The sequence below is a fragment of the Grampus griseus genome (assembly GCF_964374135.1).
Source record: "Grampus griseus genome assembly, chromosome: 2".
NCBI lineage: Eukaryota > Metazoa > Chordata > Mammalia > Artiodactyla > Delphinidae > Grampus > Grampus griseus.
In genome coordinates, this window is record NC_139018.1 from 156,547,517 (window position 1) to 156,569,416 (window position 21,900).

The 21,900-nt window shown below is 38.4% G+C and overlaps 1 protein-coding gene across 2 annotated transcripts in view; it reads right to left on the bottom strand.

Annotated features, from left to right (window-relative positions):
- USP6NL (USP6 N-terminal like) overlaps positions 1-21,900 on the bottom strand; it is a gene marked incomplete at its 5' end in the record, with an annotated part of 102,580 nt that overhangs the window by 50,498 nt on the left and 30,182 nt on the right. Inside the window, 3 exons of one of the 2 annotated variants that reach the window (XM_082647574.1) lie at positions 5,815-5,897; positions 8,537-8,604; positions 13,441-13,495. In XM_082647574.1, the coding sequence (XP_082503700.1) occupies positions 5,815-5,897; positions 8,537-8,604; positions 13,441-13,495 (206 nt within the window). Of the gene's footprint in view, positions 1-5,814; positions 5,898-8,536; positions 8,605-13,440; positions 13,496-21,900 lie in introns of those variants that run through there. The other variant, XM_082647573.1, reaches the window with a different exon arrangement.

Consider the following 21,900-nt stretch of genomic DNA (forward strand, 5'->3'; position numbering starts at 1 on the left):
TATTAGTCCATTATCACAGTGGTCCCCAACCTTTTTGGTACCAGGTACTGGTTTCGTCGAAGACAATTTTTCACGGACGGTGGTGGGGGGATTGGTTCAGGTGGTAATGCGAGCGATGGGGAGCAGCAGATGAAGCTTTGCTCACTCGCCTGCCACTCACCTCCTGCTGTGTGGCCTGGTTACTAACAGGCCACAGACCGGTACCGGTCCACAGACTGGGGGTTGGGGACCCCTGCCTTATCAGATATATGATTTGCAAATCTTTTCTCCCATTCAGTAGGCTGCCTTTTCATTTTCTTCATGGTTTCCTTTGCTATGCAGAAACTTTTTAGCTTGATGTAGTCCCACTTGTTGTTTGTTTGTGTTTGTTTTTACTTTTGTTGGCTTTGCTTTTGGTGTCAAATCCAAAAAATCATCACCAAGACCAATGACAAGGAGGTTACCACCTACTTTCTCTTCTAGGAGTTTCATGGTTTCAGGTCTTATGTTCAAGTCTTTAATCCATTTTGAGTTGATTTTTGGGTATTGTATAACATAGTGGTCCAATTTCATTCTTTTGCATGTAGCTGTCCAGTTTTCCCAACACCATTTACTGAAGAAACTGTCCTTTCCCCTTTGTATATTCTTGGTTCCTTTGTTATAAATTAATTGACCACATACGCACAGACTCTTAACAGATCTACGTGTCTGCTTTCATGTCAGTACCATACTGTTTTGATTACTGTAACTTGTAACAGAGTTTGAAATCAGGAAGCATGATGTCTCCAACTTTGTTCTTCTTTCTCCAGATTGCTGTGGCTATTCTGGGGCTTCTGTGGTTCCACACAAATTTTATAATTGACTGTTCTATTTCTGGGAAACATGCCACTGGAATTTTGATGAAAACTGCATTAAATCTGTAGATTGCTTTGGGCAGTATGGACATTTTAACAATATTAATTCTTCCAATCCATAAGCATGGAATACCCTTCCATTTATTTGTGTCTACTTATATTTCATCAATGTCTTACAGTTTTCAGTGTACAGGTCTTTCATCTCCTTGGTTAACTTGAGATTCCTAGGTATTTTACTCTTTTGGATGCAATTGTAAATGAGACTGTTTTCTTAATTTCTTTCTGATAGTTTGTTACCAGGGTACAGACATACAACTGGTTTTTGTATGCTGATTGCATATCCTACAACTTTACTGAATCCGTTTATTAGTTCCAACATTTAGTGGAGTCTTCAGAGACTATATAGACAGACATATCATCTGCAAATGGAGCTGGTTTTACTTCTTTCCTTCCAATTTAGATGTGTTTTATTTCTTTTTCTTGCCTAATTGCTCTGGCTAGGACTTGCAATATTATGTTCAATAAAAGTGGTGAGAGTGGGGACCCTTGTCTTGTTCCTCATCTTAGAGGAAAAGCTTTCAGTTTTTCATCACTGAATATGATGTTAGCTGCAAGCTTGTCATGTAGCCTGTATTATGTTGAGGTACATTCACTCCATACTCATTTTGTTATGAGTTTTTATCCTGAATGGATGTTGAATTTTATAAAGTCTTAAGACCTCATAGATAGAATGTGATCCATTCATGAATTTTCTTGCACTATTGCTCCGCTTCTAAAATCTTTCATACAAAATCTGCTATGTGCTCAACACTGATCTCCCAAGAACTTTTCCTCTTCTAGTCTCTGTGTTGGCATACACTCTTTCACGGCCTTCCAAAGAGAAAACAGGGAACTATGCCTTATCAAGAGCTATACACAATGTATACATACACACGTGAAACACTGTGGCAGCCTCAGGCACCATGGCTGGCATGCTGCAGGAGTGTACTAATGTTGCTGAATGAATGTATGAAGGGAAGGATGAATGCATGCCTGTATTCATGTATGCATCCTTACCGTGACACCTAAATATCCTCCAAGTAGAAGAAAGGGAAGACCAAAATCTGGGTGACTGCAGTGTTCTTTTAGATCAGCAAACTACAGCCCCTGAATGAAATCTGGCCATCGGCCTGTTTCTGTAAATGAAGTTTTACTGGAACACCACCATGCTCATTTATATATTGTCTATGGTTGTTTTCAGGCTACCATGGTAGAGTTGAATAGCTGTAAGAAAAACCATATGGTCCACAAAGCCAAAAAGTATTTAATATCTGCCTCTTTACAGAAAATGTTTTCCTACCCCTGCTTTAGAAAACGAAGGTTTGTCGTCTAATGGAAAGAGGCACCTAGAGACTGCTTAAAGAAAACACCAAGCTGATAGCAAGAAGCTACGCCTTGTAGAAATACACAAAGTAAAAACAACAACATAGTCATCACTGGAAACACAGGGACCTTACCCGGATCTATTTTCTTTTATCTGCTATTAAGCTTAAAAGAATTACTAATTAGAGTGTATGTGCTTATAATTTCTCAATAGCTCAAATGGAGTAGTTCTGTAACTATGAGATAAACTTTCATTTGGAAACATAAAAGTTAACTTGTGAAAATCAGTTATTCAATGTACTGACTAAATTTTATTTCTGATTTTGTAGCAAATTTTGCCTAAGTTTAGATTTACTCTAGTCAAAATTATTGGATGGGTAGAAAGAGTTCTCAAGGCCTCGTCATTAAAGCAGATATTCTTTAAAAACAAAAACACCATTATTCTGGCTTACAAATATTTATATAGTCACATTAAACTACAGACAATGTGCTAAATTTTATAAATATACACATTTTGATAAGTAGTTGAAAATCTGAAGCTTGGTATTAATTTTATCTTTATTTTTGAAACAATTTCCTTCTAATTCTTCTATTAATAACTTGTGGCCTAAAAGCATTATCTATGATTATCCAAATACCAAGCATTCTTTGTCGAGCAGACTGACAGTGACTATTTTTGAAAAAAGTGTTGAAAGTTCAAATACTGAAAGTTCTCTAAGTTTTTAAATAAGCTCGATTTCTCCATTCTCCAGATACAAGTCCATCACAGGCATGCAGCTAGGGACAGCTCCCCATTTCTGCGTACTAAACAAAGACGACCCTGTTCCAGCATCACGCCAGGCTGGTTTGGCAACAGTTTTTATATTTATTGTGAAATCTGTTATAAAACCAAGTTAGTCCTATACTGTATTTGTAAATTACTGTCATCCTTCTCCACATATCATAACAAGTAATTTAAGTTACAAAAACTGTAATTAGATATGAAGTCAGCAGCCTTCAGAGAAGGCTGCAAAGTTACTTTGTACCATTTTATTGACCTTGACACTTAAAACGCATGTTTATCACAGAACCAATCAGAAATTACAAAGAACTAAGACAGCAGAAAGAAACGCGCTTGATCAAGGTGTGACAGGGAGCAACGTCTAAATGCCTACGCCAGGTGACTTTATTCAATAGCACAAAAAAACCCAGCAGCAACCTTGGGAGAAAGCGTCTCACTGAAATGAAGCACTGTAACAAAAATCAATGCCTTTGGTGAAATTCAGTAAAGCCTAACATCACACTAAAATCCATTTCTATGCTTCATTATTTTTGTTTGTGCTGCCTGCTTTAGGATTGCACCATGGAGTTAATACAAAATTTAGGGGGGCAGTATGAGGACTGGTTGGGCTTCGTTTTCAAAGACCGGTGAGCTCACCAGTGGGATCATTTCAAACAGATCCCTCTCCTTAGGCACTCTTCTTTCCCCCTTTAATTTTCTTTCTAGGCATTTCGAAGAGCTTCTTCGATGTTTCTCTTATTAAAACTACAGAGGCAATAGAATGCAGAAGGTCAGAACTCAGGCTCTGCCCTGAGGCTGCCACGGTCAGTTCCCCAATCTTACTGCGAGCGCAACCTGGGCAAGTTGCTTGATCTCTTTGTGCTTCAGTTTCATCTAAAAAAAGACAAAAACAGTACCTATCCCAAAGAAGTTTTGAGAGAAATAATCCATGTTAAGAGCTTAGAACAGTGCCTGGCACACAGTAAGCGCTCAATAAATATTAGCTAATATTATTAAGGTAAATCACTGACTGGCTTTTTTTCCCACTAGAGCCACATGGACCTCAGAGCCAAATGGACCTCAGCACAGAGGTAAAAAGAAACATGGAATAACTGAGTGTGATTTTTAGACTGTAGACACAGGCTAGGCTCTTGGGCCAGAACCTAGTTGTTTCAAGCAATGAGAAAAGAGTATTTAGCTAATTCCTAGACCCTTCTGGAATGCACGGATTTTTCATACGTATTTTGTCCTATATTAGACCATTTTATGATAACATCCTTTGTAGTGGTTCACGTCCATCACAAACACTTGGGGAGGTCAAAATCAGCTGAGTTGTATCCTACCTTCTGAATCAGAATCTGGGATACAACCCAGCTATCTATTTAAACAAACAAACAAACAAACATTTTCCAACTAATTCTAATGTGCAGGAGATTTTGGGACCCACTGATCTTGACAGTGCTAAATGCTCGAAGTGTCCTTCCAAACAGCATTCACATACCTCAGATCTGCACATTAACCCACACAAATGTAAAATCATTTCCTGTCACATTTGTGGCCAAGTTTGATTTACTTAAAAAAAAAAAAGCCGAAGTGGGGGTTTCCCTTAGGGACAGTATTTTCATCACAGTTACACACTGCTCTGTTGGTCTGCTGAAATTCAGTCTTCTAATTAGAACTAGGCAGGAGAACATTTCGGATATGCTGATATCATTAGGTAGCATAATGACACCTTACGTTTGTCTAGACCTGTATGTAGTATTCTATCATTTTATTTCTTCAAAGTTTCAAGTACCCCTAAGTATGTAGAGCAATTAATGATTTCTGTTTCACAGATAAGGTGTGAAATAGTTAACTGAAACCAGCAAAGCCAGAAGAAGAGCATACATTCTAACTCCCAGAACTGTTTCTGTTTGCTTGCATCACCCTGAGAAAAACAAGATACAACAAAATACTTTCTAAATGCAAGAAAACTGAACAGAAAGGAAAAAGAAGGTCTGAGTACTATAAAGTTACTGCTATGAACTCCCTAAGAAATTGTATTCCTCCTTCAAAATTTAATCATGTATCATAACATAAAAATCCCTGGCTTCTTCCTCTTTATAATAAATGAGACTGGGAAAGGATAAATGTGAATAAGTAGTAGGTTAATCACTAAATTGTATGTAGTAGTAGGTAGTAGTAGGTTTTATAATCACTAAATTGTATGGAACCATACAAACTACAAAGATGCAGAAAAGTCTCCAGCCCATGGGAATCTTACTAAACAAAGCCAGAACCAAACAGGCAAATTCACATCATTTCAGGATGTTTTTAAGAGTCAAAACCACTTTAACTACTTTACTTTACAGTGCTCTAGACCTCTCTCGACTCCTTACATAACATACTCAGGATAAATGGAATTAATTTTCAGAAGCAATAACACGAATACATTTCCCACCATAAGGAAGATCAGTGGCATTTCTTTTCATTGCTCATTTTCAGGCTGCACGATACTAAAGTTCTAACTGCTAATTATTTTTAAAATGCATTTACATAAAATAAAATGTTTTATAATTATTTTTGAAATACAAGTTGTTATTGATTTCCACTTAATTCTGCTAAATTATTAATATAACACATTCATTGCACTTAATGTTCTTACTAAAACACAATGAATATTAAAGACTGTATTCTTAACTATAGTTCAATTTCAATCACAGAGGTTAAAAATTCCAGGAATTTAATAAAAAAAGCATGTTGCAGGATCAATCCTGGAATCTTATTCAGAGCAATGCTATTAAAAATAAAGAAAATCAACGAAATAGGAGACCATAGAAACATAATTTTAAAAGTTAGCTTTCAAACTATGCAACTTACTGTAAGAAGCCAAATCTATCCGTGACTTTGTAAACAAGGTAATCAGCATCTTCCCAAGGTTCAATCTCTGCACCTTCTCGTCCCTATAATAGGGGACAAAGAAGGGTGTTATTGGGAATACATAAAACTGAATAATTTCTTAAAAAGAGCAAAAAACAAGACTTATTTTTTGCTAAAAATAAGAGCTGGAACTGAGGCATTATCGACCCTAATTAACTTAAAAAAATTTTTCTGGCAATAATCACTATTTCTTTGATACAAACTTTGGAAGACATTAAGCCGTGATCAGACCTGGGTTCCTGTGAGAAACAGACTGGGAAAGAGGGAGCAATGGAGGACAAGAAGCCACTCAAGAATGAACCGCCAGGGCTTCCCTGGTGGTGCAGTGGTTAAGAATCCGCCTGCCAATGCAGGAGACGTGGGTTCGGGCCCTTGTCCGGGAAGATCCCACATGCTGCGTGTGCCGCAACTACTGAGCCTGCGCTCTAGAGCCCGCGAGACACAACTGCTAAGCCCACGTGCCACAACTACTTAAGCCCACTCTCCTAGAGCCCGTGCTCCACAGCAAGAAAACCCACCACAATGAGAAGCCCACGTACCGCAACGAAGAGTAGCCCCCGCTCGCCGCAACTAGAGAAAGCCCGCATGCAGCAATGAAGACCCAACATAGCCAAAAATAAATAAATAAATTTATTTTTTAAAAACAGAATGAACCGCCAAACTTGAAGGTTTTAGAGTGAAAACATCTTAGAAGAAAGTATGTCTTGCTTTTTCATCCTAACTTCTCAGAAGAGTAGGCTACCTACTTTGCCTCTCTTCCTCTTCACTCCCAGCTCTACTGGCCCTGATACTATCCTTGCCAAGGTCAAAACCGGCCTCCCACCATCAGATCCCGTGGACACTACTCTGGCTTCCTCACCGAATGGACTTTTCCACTGTGCTTGTCAGTGCTGCCCAGCCTCATGACACCATCGTCTCTTGGTTCTCCTGCCCCTCCCCTACTCTTCTGTGACAGCTTCCTCATGGGCAGCCCCCACCAAGTGTCCGTGTGCCCAGAGCTCCATCCTCAGCCCACTGCCCGTCACACTCCCCTCCTGAGCTGTGAAGCAGCACTGATTAGAGCAGGAGCCCCAGGGCAAGAGTCTACACTAATCCCTCACGTTTCACACTTAGTACCGACTGTCTCGTGGATGTTTTCTAACTGCCTGTTCATGTGTTTTCTGAGTAGGCCGTGAGCATCTTGCGGGCAGGGACCCCTTGTAACTCACGTTTATACAGTGAAACCCCAAGGCCTACCATGACACTTGGCCTGGTCACTAAGTGTTAACTGCATGAAAAAAAAAATGCACGTGAGCATGAACAAACGATGGTTCTATTGGTTTTAAATTAGTTAAGCAGTTAAATAAATTAATTGGGTTTTTCACGGACTACGTTAAAACCTAATCATAATAATGGGAAACAGTGTCTGATGTTCCAAACAACCAACTTAAAAAGAAACCTTGGGAACATGATTGTTCAGTTGAGCTCTGCCTGTATGCCTCCCTGGAAGCAGGGCACAGTCCAGATGGCCTTCTATAATTTCATGTTCCTGTTATTCTCATAAGTAATCAAAAATAACAGATACGAAATTACATCCAAGTGATATAAATATAAAACATGACATTTATAAATCATGGCTACAACTCATTGTAGATCTCAAGAGCTAAGGTAATAATAAGGATATATGTAAATCATCAACAACTGTGATTTTCTAGGACATCAAAAATGAGATTCCAGGGCTTCCCTGGTGGCACAGTGGTTCAGAGTCCGCCTGCTGAGGCAGGGTACACGGGTTCGTGCCCTGGTCCGGGAAGATCCCACATGCCACGGAGCGGCTGGGCCCGTGAGCCATGGCCGCTGAGTCTGGACGTCCAGAGCCTGTGCTCCGCAACGGGAGAGGCCACAACAGTGAGAGGCCCGCATACCGCAAAAAAAAAAAAAAAAAGAGATTCCATAATTAACTTAAGGATAAAATGCTAATGGAGATTATACATCATGTATAAATTCAAATTTTCAGATCCATGTTCAATTTTTAACATCACGTATCCATTATAAATAAAATGGGTATCCAATTCCATATACTAATATATTAAAATATTTATTGAATACCTAGTATGAGCCAGAACTATTGTAGGTATTTAGGATACAAGAGCAAATCAAACAAAAGAAATTCTTACCCTCGGAGAGTTTACATTCTAGAAGGGAGAGCAAACAACAAAGTATAATATAAAGTATGCTGATACTTTAAATGCTATGGTGAAAAGTAAAGAAGAGAAAGGGAATATAGAGAGCCAGGGGGTGGAGGGGTGTATTTTTTAAACAGTGTGGTCAGAGAAGATTTCACTAAGAGGTAGCATCTGGGCAAAGAAAAACAGGAGGCAATAGGGCATGAAGGTATCCAGGATACAAGTGTTCCAGGAAGAAGAAGTAGCCAGTGCAAAGGCCCTGAGGCAGAAGCAAGCCTGGAAGAAGTGTTGGAAGAATAACAAGTGACCAGAGTGGCTAAAGCACAGGGAAGGAGGAAGAAAAAATACAGAGATGAAGTCAGAGAAATAAGATGACTTCAACAGTCACGGGAAGTAAACAAAATGCTGCTGTAATTTAAGCTCTCCAAAAAGGAACTCCATTTCTATTTATACTTCTGTAAATAAAAATTACTCAAAGAGTAAATATGAATACTTACTCTGTCATATTTAGCAACTATTTCAGCTCGCTCCTGGGCAAGTTTGATTGCTACATCCTGGTTTGAATCTGTGGAGAGATCAAATTTCAATGAACTGTTATTTAAAGATTTATAAAGTTAATTAATTATAAAACTAAGATAAAACAAATGAAAATAAAACAGTAAATCAATGCTGCCTAAAATGACAAACCAGCAAAGTCGAATTAAGTATCCGTAATTATAAATTTGAAATATCAACATATCTACCATTTCAATATTACAATACCATACTCAAAAGAAAGCAAATTTGTTAACACAGCATTAACTTAGGGGATATGGTAAATCTTATCCCTCAAGAGTTAATTTTGGATCTAGTTTCATAGAAATAAGTATTAAAGTAGAAACTGGAACTGAGAGCTCTAAGTTTTCAGATGAAATTCACTTGGGTAGATGATGAGAAGAGCATTCAAGAAGGCTTTTAAAACTTTAGGTAATTTGCTCGCAAAATAAATCAGTGCAAGATAGACTTCAGGAGTTAAAAAAAATATTTCTCTGACATGATGCATATAATCATTTCTTCATTTAGCCTCTCAGGTCTCCCTTATCAACTGCCCCAACAACTATTATAATCTCCAGTTTTTTACCACAATACAACCACAAATAAAGTTTTCTTTCTTATTACCACCAGGTTATCTTTCAAAATCATTAAGTCTGATAACAAGTAAAGGTCAAAACATGAAATAGTGTGGATATGATTACACACCCCAACTACCATAAATAAAAATAAAAGATCAATGACAGACTGTATAAAAGGCACCTCTGATCAAGAAGAAACACAAGCATTCCAGTGGAAACTGGGCAAAGGTCATATGCAAGAAATTCACAGGAGTAACAACAGCAGTGACAACTCTGTGTTCTGCACAGAGTGACCTGCAGATAATAAGATACTGTCAGCATCCAGATACTGCGGGAAAGCACTTTACATGCCTTATCACACTTAATTCTCACAACGGCACTTTACTGTATTAATTCTATTACACAGATGGAAAAAAAATGAGGTTTAGAGATTTTAACTAACTTGTCTAAGGTCACAAAGCTAGTAAACAGCAAAGATAGATTCAAATCCAGACAGTATTGACTCCACAGTCCATAATTTTAACCACTACTTTATAAAAAAGATCACTAAAGACACGAAAAAGGATGTCCAGTTAAAGATGGCAGATGGAACACACACTTTTCTATCCATTCCTCCTAAAACCCCACTAAAACGACAATATAGGGATTCTTTAAATCCTTGCCCTCGGTGGCCCAGCAAATGGAGGTTCCAGAGAAGAGGTGAGGGTGGGGTTAAAAACAGGGAGTTGATTAAAGAAGTCAAGTCCCGAGAGTTGAAGGGATGCGTGTGGTATGTAAGAGGTTGAGTGAGTGCAGGGAAGAAAACCAAATCCTCACCCTCCAAAGCAGGAAACCATGAGATAATGACTAAATCTGCAGAACAGGAAGCGGCAATATAGGCACGGTATCTAGCGCTTTGCAAGTAAACGGATAATGAACCAGCTGGGAGTGGAGAGTGATTACTTCTTTGGGGTGGGCAGCCCGGAGGGAGGGGTGTGGAAGTCAGCTTATTTTTCAAAATAAGTTTTACAGGCTGCTGAATCTTTACACGAAGTACAGCTCTGATAAAAATAAAAGCTAATTTTAAAAGCCAAGACATGGGGGAAAAAAACTCAAGTCATCAGAAACTAAGGAAATACAAATTTTAAAATACCACTTTGGAGGGGGATGGACCTAGAGTCTGTCATACAGAGTGAAGTAAGTCAGAAAGAGAAAAACAAATACCATACGTTAACTATGGAATCTAAAAAAAAAAAAAAAAGTTTCTCATGAACCTAGAGGCAGGACAGGAATAAAGATGCAGACGTAGAGAATGGACTTGAGGACATGGGGAGGAGGAAGGGTAAGCTGGGACGAAGTGAGAGAGTGGCATGGACATAGATACACTACCAAATGTAAAATAGATAGCTAGTGGGAAGCAGCTGCATAGCACAGGGAGATCAGCTCGGTGCTTTGTGACCACCTAGACAGGTGGGATAGGGAGGGTGGGAGGGAGACGCAAGAGGGAGGGGATATGGGGATATATGTATGCATATAGCTGATTCACTTTGTTATACAGCAGAAACTAACAGAACATTGTAAAGCAATTATACTCCAATAAAGATGTAAAAAATAAATAAAATAAAATAAAGGGACTTCCCTGGTGGCACAGTGGTTAAGAATCCACCTGTCAATGCAGGGGACATGGGTTTGATCCCTGGTCCAGGAAGATCCCACATGCTGTGGAGCAACTAAGCCCATGCACCACAACTACTGAGCCCGTGTGCCACAACTAATGAAGCCCGTGTACCTAAAGTCCATGCTCCACAACAAGAGTAGCCACCGCAATGAGAAGCCCACGCACCACAACGAAGAGTAGCCCCCTCGCCACAACCAGAGAAAGCCCGCACGCAGCAACAAAGACCCAACACAGCTAAAAATAAAAATAAATAAATAAAATACCACTTTGCACCTATCTCACACTGACCAAGAAATGCATTGATATTACTCAGTCTTGATATAGTGTGGGGAAATCTGCCATTACTTATGCTGTGGGTAGACTTACAAATGTATAAAATCTTTCTGGAAAGCAACTTGATAATATGTATCAAAAATCTTAAAAACAGGGCCTTCCCTGGTTGGCACAGTGGTTAAGTCTCTGCACTCCCAATGTAGGGGGCCCAGGTTCAATCTCTGGTCAGGGAACTAGATCCCACATGCATGCCGCAACTAGGAGTTTGCACGCCACAACTAAGGAGGCTGCCTGCCGCAACTAAGGAGCCAGCGAGCTGCGACTAAAGAGCCCACGAGCTGCAACTAAGGAGCCTGCCTGCCGCAACTTAAGACCCGGCACAACCAAATAAATAAATAAATATTAAAAAGAAAAAAACCTTAATAGGTAGAGACTATAGTCCAATAAATACCCACATAATAGCAAAGTGCTGTCTATATGTTAAATAGTATTAAGGACAAAAGACAAGAAAAGTTTTCTAAAGTAAAGAAAAAAATAAAAATTTTTAAAAATCTTAAAAACAGGCATCTCCTTTACCCAATAATTCCACCTCTAGGAATTTATGATAATGAGATAATCAAACAAGCACAAGGTTGTTTATAATAGTAAAAATAGCAGAATGGAATTTGTGAATTTCTTAAAGCTTATTTGGGAAAAAAATGTTTCTGCCACTGCTTTTCTCAGACTACAAAGTGTCAATATACTATCCTTTGAGGAAAATGTGAATAAATAACAAATGGTTCAATAAAATAACAAAAATACAGGTTAGTTGTTCAGATTTTCACAGTTAACTTATACAATCAGAAGTCTGTACTCAACTCAATTATACACATATTTATTATCCTATTTTAGACGTATGAGCCTTCATCAATTCCTTTTTCCCTCTCCTGTTACCCAGCTTTAACACATTACACTTCTACAAAAGGGTAGGGAAAGCAAATTAACAGAAATTAAACTCAAACTAGGAAACTTGGCTACTTAGTAAATTCTATTTCCATTACCAGAACAGCTAAGCATGAATTTCTATGGTGATTAGGCCAAATCCAATAAATGAGTGCTTTCTTTGAAGTATTTTATACTAGTCCTTTATTCCTGCTACTAGTCCTAGGAGTCTCAACTATATTTCCAACTTAACAATGAAAAGTTTAAAAGTGTAAAGGCAAGAACTGGAAACAGTATAGAGCTCGGAAGTGAAGATGCAAAGTATCCCAAGAAAACATCATTGTGGCAAACTGTAAGCTACAACGCTTTACATGGGTCGTCTCCAATCTAGAGATTTCCAGAAAGGAGACCTAGCCAAGTAATAGGGGTTGTACTGGAATTGGATGAAACTGTACCTAATTTTATGGGAATAAAATGATTAACATGATTAGAATAGTTGACTCCAAATCAAGTCAGTACTAATCTTTAAATTCCTTTAGAAAGTTCTTATCCTTGTATTTCCTGATGCGGAGAAAATTTTGTAATGTTAATGAATGTAAAAGAGAACAGAGTTAAGGTCAAACTAATTTTATAAAATATAGCCAAACCTGCTTCTTTGAAGAGACTAAATAGAAATGCCAATCTTTCCCAACACCAAGTTTAGAGACATTATTTACTAATCCGCGTTGTGAAGCAAGCATCTTTCCAGTAAGAAGCAGTGTCCTTATGCAGAATTCACTATAGTTAAATTATATTTCATACTGTCTGATCTACAGTTGAGAAGTTTATTAAGAATTATAGTAGAATACTCCCTTTGGTTTTGTTCTGATTGCTTATTTAGAAATTCCACTGCAGAACAAAGAATTTGCCCTATAAACACTGACCACAGAAGGTATCGGCAGCTGTCTGTGTCTATGCAAGTGTGCACTGACTTCCAGGCTGTGTTCCTGGGCACTTGTCATTATCAAACACAGTATTCAAATATCACAGTATTCAAGCCAAATTAAATCAAATTATCTTAATTGACTTTACATCTAATGTAACAATGTTTCAAAGTACAAGAGGCACATTTTAAGTAGTAAGGATAGAAAGGCATTTGGATTAAATACTCAAGTATACAGAAAACATCTCTGGGCACAAACGAACGGAAGAAAATGACAACTAGAGCATTTTAAGAAGACCTCTAATTCCATTTAAACATAAAAACTTTAAAGAATCAAGTATCCACCTGGATTGTAACTTAGTATCACTAAGTTAGCCCCAAATTGTAATGAACAATTCATTCAAAGTTACTAAATTTTAAATTCAATGAAACAAAATTGACAGACCATTTTTCCTAGTATACATTTTGACAGATGAATGTAAATAAATATATATTTCAATTTAAAAAGTACTTTACCCTTTGTTAGATAACCAGTCTGGCTTTGGGAATTAACAACAGCTTCAGTCCTCATAGAGTAAACTTATCTCTTCCAAGATTCCATTACTGCTTTATAGTTTGCAAGCACACCAAGAGTGTTAGGTGGTCCCTCACACATTCTGCAACAAACTGAAACAGAAAAGCGGAAGGCAGCTCTACTTTAAACTATTTGTGAAACAGGCACAAGAAAGAAAAGGTCTGAGATATATTCTAAGGGGGAAAAAAAGACCTTGCTGTGGTTACACGCACTACAGATATTCAAACAAAGATGATGTTTGTTGAGGGTAAAAACATGCCTTTCAGGCTAGATCCCAAGTATGAACCACACCAGCCTACACGCAGCATTCCATCTAGTAACAAACAGGGGCTTTGAATATGCCTTAATCTTGCACTTCAAAATTAGCCACATTCTTATTACTTTTAATAAAACTTGTCTTGGAGCAATAAAGAAAAGTTGTATTTAAAACATTAAACTAAAGCTAAGTAGGAATACTCTTCTCAAGTACATTTTATAACTTAATTTTAATGATACTTTTTAATGTGAAAGCTTCAGCCCCTGTTTCAGACACTAAGCAAATGCATACTAAATTCTGGAGGGTTTTGGAAATATTTAACACACCACACATATACAAGTGAAATAAATGTTTCATGAAACAAAATGCATAGCTTACTGCAGGGTGGCACTGTGAAATGCTCTATTTATTCTTTCCTTCTTCCCTTCACTGTTTCCTTCTTTCTTTTTTTTTTTTTTTTTAAAGGGTTGGGACCTACAATATGGAAAGTACTTTGCAAAAGTGACAGCCACCTTAGAGGCATGATTATGAACATTAATTACACTTAACTGGACACTAGTGAATTATGTTTACACTCAGCTTAAGCCAGGTGTAACATTCAATACAGGTAAAAGATGTCAGAAGCTTAGAGAGAGGGAAAAAGTTCAAATCATAAACCAAGGAATGAGAATCAGACTGGCATCAAATTTCTTATCAACTAGAAGGTAATGAAGCACTTATTTTCAAAGTTCTGAGAAAAAAAAAATTATCATGAGCTTGGAATTCTATACCAAGCTAAACAACTGATTCGGTATGAGGAAAAAGTAAAAACGTTTACAGATATTACAAGGTGGGGTGAGCTGAAGAATGACTCCCCAAAATATGTCCACATCCTAATCTCTGGAACTTGCGGATGTACCTAATATGGCAAAAGGAATTTGCGGATGTAATTAAGTAAGGATCTTGAGGTGGGAAGGTGACCCTGTATCGTGAAGGTGGGCACAACGCAATCACAGGAATCTTATGAAAGGCAGCCAAGAAGGTCAGAGGAGGAAGTAGGTGTGAGGATGAAGGCAAGAGGCTGGAGTGATGTGAGGAAAGAAGAGGCCATGAGCCAAGGAAAGGAGGCAGCCTCCAGAAGCTCAGAAAGGCAAGGATGCCCATTCTCCCCTAGTGGCTCCAGAAGGAATCAGCCCTGCTGACTTCAGCCCAGTGGAACTGATTTCAGACTTCTGGCCTCCAGCACAGTAAGAGAATCAATCTTGTTGTTTTAAGCCACCAAGTTTGTCATAGTTTGTTACAGCGGCAAGAGGAAACTAATACAATGATTCAGAGTTTACTGCCTAAACAATGTTTCTTTGACAAAGACTCTCTCCTTGTCCAAACTTTTAACCATCTTCTTTACTAGGCCTTGAGTCCTGTTTTAGCCTGCCTAGCCCAGCTGTAGCAAAAATCCTGCTAAGTCAGTTCAGTGAGAGTCCCCCCACCCTTGACATCTCTTTGCTCTTGATATCTGGTCAGATTCCTCATCCCCCACCCTTGATATCTGGTAACACTGGCCTGCCTCTACCAAAAATCCTGTTAAGTTGGTTTAGCAAGAATCCCATCCTTGAAGTCTCCTCTTAGTAATTTTCTATCCACCAAGGCCCTCACTTGACTGACTGACTATAAATCTCTTATTTATAGGGATTTCTTTATTGTTTTAGTAAGTGTCAGAATAATTTTTTAACAGAATCAAAAAACGGGGTAGACACAGGATCCATGCAATCTCAGGAAGCTAACCGTGTAGTTGCCTAGAGAGTGACCACCCTGCATTAGAATAGGGAATACAAGGTGTCTTCAAGAAGAAAGTGGATTCTAGACAACATGTACATCACAGATATTATTAGCGATACAGTGAAAGCTTACATATGAAAGACACCAAAAAGAGGATAAGAAGACTATTAGAAAATTCAGAACAAAGTAGAGAGTGATAAAAGTCATGGTCAAATATGAAGCAATGTACTAAGGGGCATGGCTATGAATTTGATACATATGGGAAAAGTGAATTCATCTGACCTTGACACTTTCAACATTAGGATTATATTTCCTTCCTACATACTTCATCATAATGTTTGAGATTGAAGTAAATTATATTGACTACTGACATTGTGATTATATAAGGATTTTACTGGCTTTTAATGTTCATAATCAACTATATACAAAGCATCTAAAATTGAACTCTGATCTGCACACTTCCACACACCCCACTCCAAACCTAAGTCCCCCCTTCCTAGAAGCAGCCACCGTTATCTCCCAAAACTATTCTCCACACTATACAAGAATCTGCATGTATGTATGCACATACACATATACTTAAATGTCCCTTTTCTATTTAAAAACTAGAACCATTCTATAAATAATTCTAGATCTTACTCTTTTTTGCTTAACAGTACATCTTCGAGCTTATGCATATCAACACCAATAAAGCCTTAGCAACCAGTTCCTGCAGGGAAGAAGTTTAGGCTGTGAGCCCTGGTTTGTGGCATCTGCCAATTTCTATGCTGCGAATATTCCCACTGTGGCAGCCATTTACCAAGGTACCAGTGTGATGTCACCAGATGCATAGTTCAGGCTGGGTCCAATATATCAGTGGCTCTACCTCAACCTTTTTCACAGCTGTAAAGTTTCCCAATGCACGAACATAATTTATTCAACTAGTCCTTTCTTAGGAATTCGAACTAGGATAAACTAGAGAGTCAATTTGTAATGAGAGTTAAAGGTGAAACGTTATGAGGTAAAGAGCTTAACAGGTTACTGTAACCAAAGGCAAGCTGAAAAAAAAGAGGAAGCAGAAACTACCAGTAAGCTGAGAAAAAGATGTTTCAGAGAGGAAAACGGTACCCAATACGCAGAGCAAAGCAGAGTCACCATCAGAGAGACCTTTTAGCCTAAAAAAAAAAGAGAGCGTCTAGCCCGCCTCTGAGCTGCTGCTGCGGTTGCTGGCTCTCCTCTCCTGCTCAATGCATGTACACAAAGCAAATGCCTTCTCCTGAAATGATCTGAGTGAATTACCCACGTCTATAATCTGAGTTCTTTAATTCCATCTCAGCTTTCAACCAAAAGAGGCCCTAAGTATCGATGGTGTCTAAACAATGTTTCAGTTATTTGTGATCGCTTTCGTAGAATACTATGGACTAAGATACACCAATCATAAAGATTCTTCTAATGATAAAATCTTAAAAGGCACCATTGCTAAAAACGTCAGCATTCATTTTGCCGTGCTCTAGATCCAAGGCTGAAGGGAACGCTCAGAGGAGAAATAAGCCGAGTTAAACAGATCAACATCAAAACACAACTAAAAACAAAATAAAGGAAGGCACACCAGTCACAAGAGAACCTGAAATACCACTTATTTTAACTAGTTATTCTGTGAGAGATGAAATTCAATACGGACACTTAAAAGTGACGTATACCTACTCTCCCCGCAACAAAGTTTATTACTGGGTAGCATCCTGGGAGAGCTTCACATCCTTAGCCAAAAGCTCCACCTGGTGGTCCTGTGAGCACTGATCCCAAATCTCCTGTCCCTTTTACCCTAATCCATGCTCCTGCGCCCTCCAGCACAGTCCCACCTCCACCTCTCACAGCTCAGCTAACTCCACCTTAAACAAGTGTCGTATCAAAAATGTACAACCTCAAAACCCATTTCTCTCCTTCTTCCTTCCCCCACTCGAGTAGTAATCTCAGAAAAATCATTTGGCTTCCTTCCCTCTGTCCATGTTAACTTGGAAACAACACAACAACAAGATTCTGATCACAGCTGCAATTATAAAAATAGTGTAACTAATCATGATCAAGGAAGGGACAGCCAAAGGCTGAAAGTTAAATACAGGAAAGAACCAATGCCGTAAACCCAAAAGTCCTCAGAAATGCCCCACTTTCCACTTCAAAAGAGCCACACAAGCTTCCACATACATCTTCATACTCCTCTGGTAATAAGCACTGTCTGATACAATAAAAGTGTTCAAACAATAAGCCTAAGTGCTCTTCAATTTTAGCTTTTAACTGTCAGTGTAAATATGATTTATACCTTTCCATTCAAAATATTTCTATTATCTCACTAGTAGCATGATATCAGCATTTTCTATTATATCATGTTTTCATTTTTAAATTTTTCATTCAGTGTGCAGAACACATTTCTTCAAACAAATTCTTATACAGAAGCCCAACTTTCAAGCAAGGAGAGTGATGGGGTTGAGGAGAGATAAAGCAAAGTCCTCGTGTTAGCACGTTTGTCATCTACTGCTCAAACGAGTTCTCTTTCAACAGTTTCCCAACTGCCATCGCCACCTCCCTTTCATAGAGTCCTCTCAATTCTCCAGGCCCTTCTCTTGCTTCTACAAATAAAAAGATTAACATTTTATAATTGGTAGGTTGTCAGTATGTTGTTTTGTTTGTAAGCATATATATTTTAAGACCTGTAAGAACAGGACACATCTCCAATATTTTAAACACGGAGCACCCAGCATGAGGTAAATATTTAATATTTCTAAAACTAATAAAATATTTTAAATCATAATTTTAACAACAATTCCAGAGAAGGCTTCTATTACTTGCTTCCTGAATTCTAGAAAGATGAGAAACAAAATAATTTTAAAGTCCTACAATTACTGACAAGGACTCATTATAACAGGATAATTTTTTTCCCTAAAATTTAATCATGACTACAGACCTACTAGAGGATCCACCTTACCAATGCCCATTGCCATAAAGGTAGAATTGGTTACTGGTAGAACTGGCCTTTAGATCTACTGTATTTACCATCTGTTACCCACAACAATTTACTGAATATACTTACTTCCATGTCACTTCTATTAAACTGTAATCTCCATGAACAAAAGACAGTATCTCATTCATCTTGGTATCTCTTATATCCATCACAGTGCCCGGCACACAGTAGTTGCTCACTAAGTATTTCTTTTGAAAAATTACTCAAAATTAGTTACTAATGTGAATTATTCAACCAGGTAAACACAATATATCAACTTATTTTAAAAATTAGATTTATAAGCTGTTTTCCAGATATAGCTTTACTGCAAAAAAATATATATATATTCTTCTGCTAAAGACTCTTACCTTTTTCATACATTTTATTCTGTTTTTTTTTTAAAGTCTATTTCAAGGTAGCATTTGAAATATTATTAGGACTCAGACATGAGAAGTCACAATCTATTTCTGATGAGCACTTCTGATTATTTGCAAGACCTTCATATTCATTAAGGAATGAATGAATACATTCATGAATAAGTGTATGTAGGTACTATGTGGCTACTGGAAGATGAAAGAAACCAGAGACTTGTTTGTTATGTCTGTGTTCCAACCTCACACCTCCCCTTTTTCCAGCTCCCCAACCTACTCACAGACCATCACTGTCTCACTTCCTTTACTGGAAGCTCCAGCTCACTCAGCCCCGTGTGCCCCCATCATGCTTCAAGCTCACATGGAGGGCCTTCAGCCAGAGAAACACTCCCAACTCCCTCCCACTCTTCCTTCACTCCTCTCTCGGGAGCAGAGGAGTTCGGGATGGGCTTGGCCGAGCTCCTCGTTTTCTCACCCAGCCACCCCATCAGAAGGGCACATCCCTTCTGATATCCTCTCTATGCAGGAAAGCACCTGCCCTGATGGGAGGCCTGGGGTTGCTTGGCTGTGCTAGTCACCCGGTGGGTAAATCTAAGTCAAGAGAGGCTAATAAGCCCTTTCCACTTCAGATCTAACGTGCCCTCCAATCAGCCAAAAGATTTTGCTCTCCATCTGTCAATGTCTCCTGTGTTACTTCTCAAAAAGAAAGAGCATTACTACTGGTTCCCTAGAACTCCCAAAATCAGACTAGTAACTCCAACGTTTATGTGTAAGATGATTCACAGAGAAAAAGGATATGAAGTGATGTAACAATGTTTAAATACCATTACTACTAATGAGAAACATAATTACTACTTGTTGAATGTGAGTTTAATTTCCACATTTGGCAGCAGGGTTGAATGACAAAATTGCCAACGACAGATACCTAGAACCAAGACAAGCATATGAGTCATTTTACTCACTTCAACCTGCCTACAATTGCTGGCAAACTCAAGACTACACCTTAGCAGTTTTTCTAGCAGCATGAGAGCACGATTGTAGTAACAGATGACACAAGACTGGTGTGTAACAACTCCTTGCTTGTGGATACTTTATAACCTGCTTAGTGCAGGTTTAATACGTACCAGACATTTACCATGCATTTACTATGCATAAACTCACATAATCCTCACAGCAACCTACTCCGTCAGTTTTATGACCCTCCCTAGTTTACACACAGGGAGCGTGATGTTCGAAGAGGCGAAGTGATTCAGGTCCTACAGGAAGTAAGTGGCAGAGCAGAGTCTGGCTGTCTGACTTCAAAGCCCTGTTTCTAACCGCCACACTATTTGTTAAAGTATAAGTGAGTGATCTTTTTCTATTTCTTCTCACCTCTGCTAGTCCTTACATTTCTTTTCTTAGAAACAAATCTATTTGTGATTCCTATGCATTTTAACAGTTGTTTTCTGGGTTCCAGTAGCCTTCCAATCTTATCACACTAAATTGTCAATTATTTGTGCAAAATGGAGACCAATGGTGTTGTGTAGAATCCAAAAACCATTTATATAAAATATTCTTCGTGATCATAACCTCCTCTATTACATTTTAAGTGGTATATCAATACTTTAGGATAGTAACAGGAAATGATCAAGAAATAGGCAAAAAAAATTGACAGGATAATCACCAAATTACTGAAGTTAACTTTACTAAAATACTTTATGCTTTTAGTAGATACTAAATCAAATGTCTTCACGATTAATTTCTATGATTACAGAAAGAATTCTGTTGAATCCACTTCATTTCCTTAACTTTCACAACTCTTTCAGCTCATTCGGAATTGTAAGCATGTATAGTTTTATTAATTACAAAAAAACTTTGTGTTGAATTCAGCCCAATGGGTTTTAATAACAAATGATGCAATTACAGCAAATTCTTGTAGACCAGATATAAGACAAAGAGAATTCACAGACTGCTCACCCTAATAGCAAATAACTAATTCCACAGATAGTTTGGCAAGCCTTATTCTAAACCCAAAGGTAACTTTTCTACTCTTTAAATCAAAAATGCAAATATGCAAAAACCAAATTGTGCCCAAAATGACACATGAAAACAAGAACTAAGTATTACCTACAACAACTGAGTAGTAAACAGGAAGAACTGCATTAATACATAAACAAAAGTATAAGCTATGCAAGTATTTGGTCCCCAAATGGCCCTTAGGTTCAAATTGGAACATAAGGCCATCAAAAGCCAGCAATGTGGGATACAATAAATGTAAGTGCTCATATCACACTGAAGCTGTCATTCATACAATCATTAAAAAGAGAGACAGGGCTTCCCTGGTGGCGCAGTGGTTAAGAATCCACCTGCCAACACAGGGGACACGGGTTCGAGCCTTGATCCAGGAAGATCCCACATGCCTCGGAACAACTAAGCCCGTGTGCCACAACTATTGAGCCTGTGCTCTAGAGCCCGCGAGCCACAGCTACTGAAGCCCGCATACCACGTCTACTGAAGCCCGCATACCACATCTACTGAAGCCCACACGCCTAGAGCCTGTGCTCCACAAGAGAAGCCTCCGCAATGAGAAGCCCTCGCACTGAAACAAAGAGCAGCCCCCGCTCGCCGCAACCAGAGAAAGCCGCACACAGCAACGAAGACCCAACACAGCCAATAAATCAATAAATCTATTTTTTTAAAAAAAAGAGACAGAGCTCTAAACTCTGACACAACACCACATAACTCTCACAACATACAACACACCTCACCTAACAAATCCTAGCAACATGATCTATACATATTACACAACAAACATCAAAACTGCTATACATAGAGGGGTAGTCATTGATCAGGAGTCTAGATGCATTAAGTACCAACAAAGAGCCAGGCTCATAAGTAATAGCTAGCACTTATTCTGCACAATCTAAAAGTCTTATGTATATTATTTCATTTAATGTCTTCACATCTAAACTATGAGGTAGGTATCATTATCATTCATTTAAGAGACAAGAAAATTGTTAGGTTAATGAACTTGCAAGGATCACACAGCTTTGAAGTTGGAGAACTG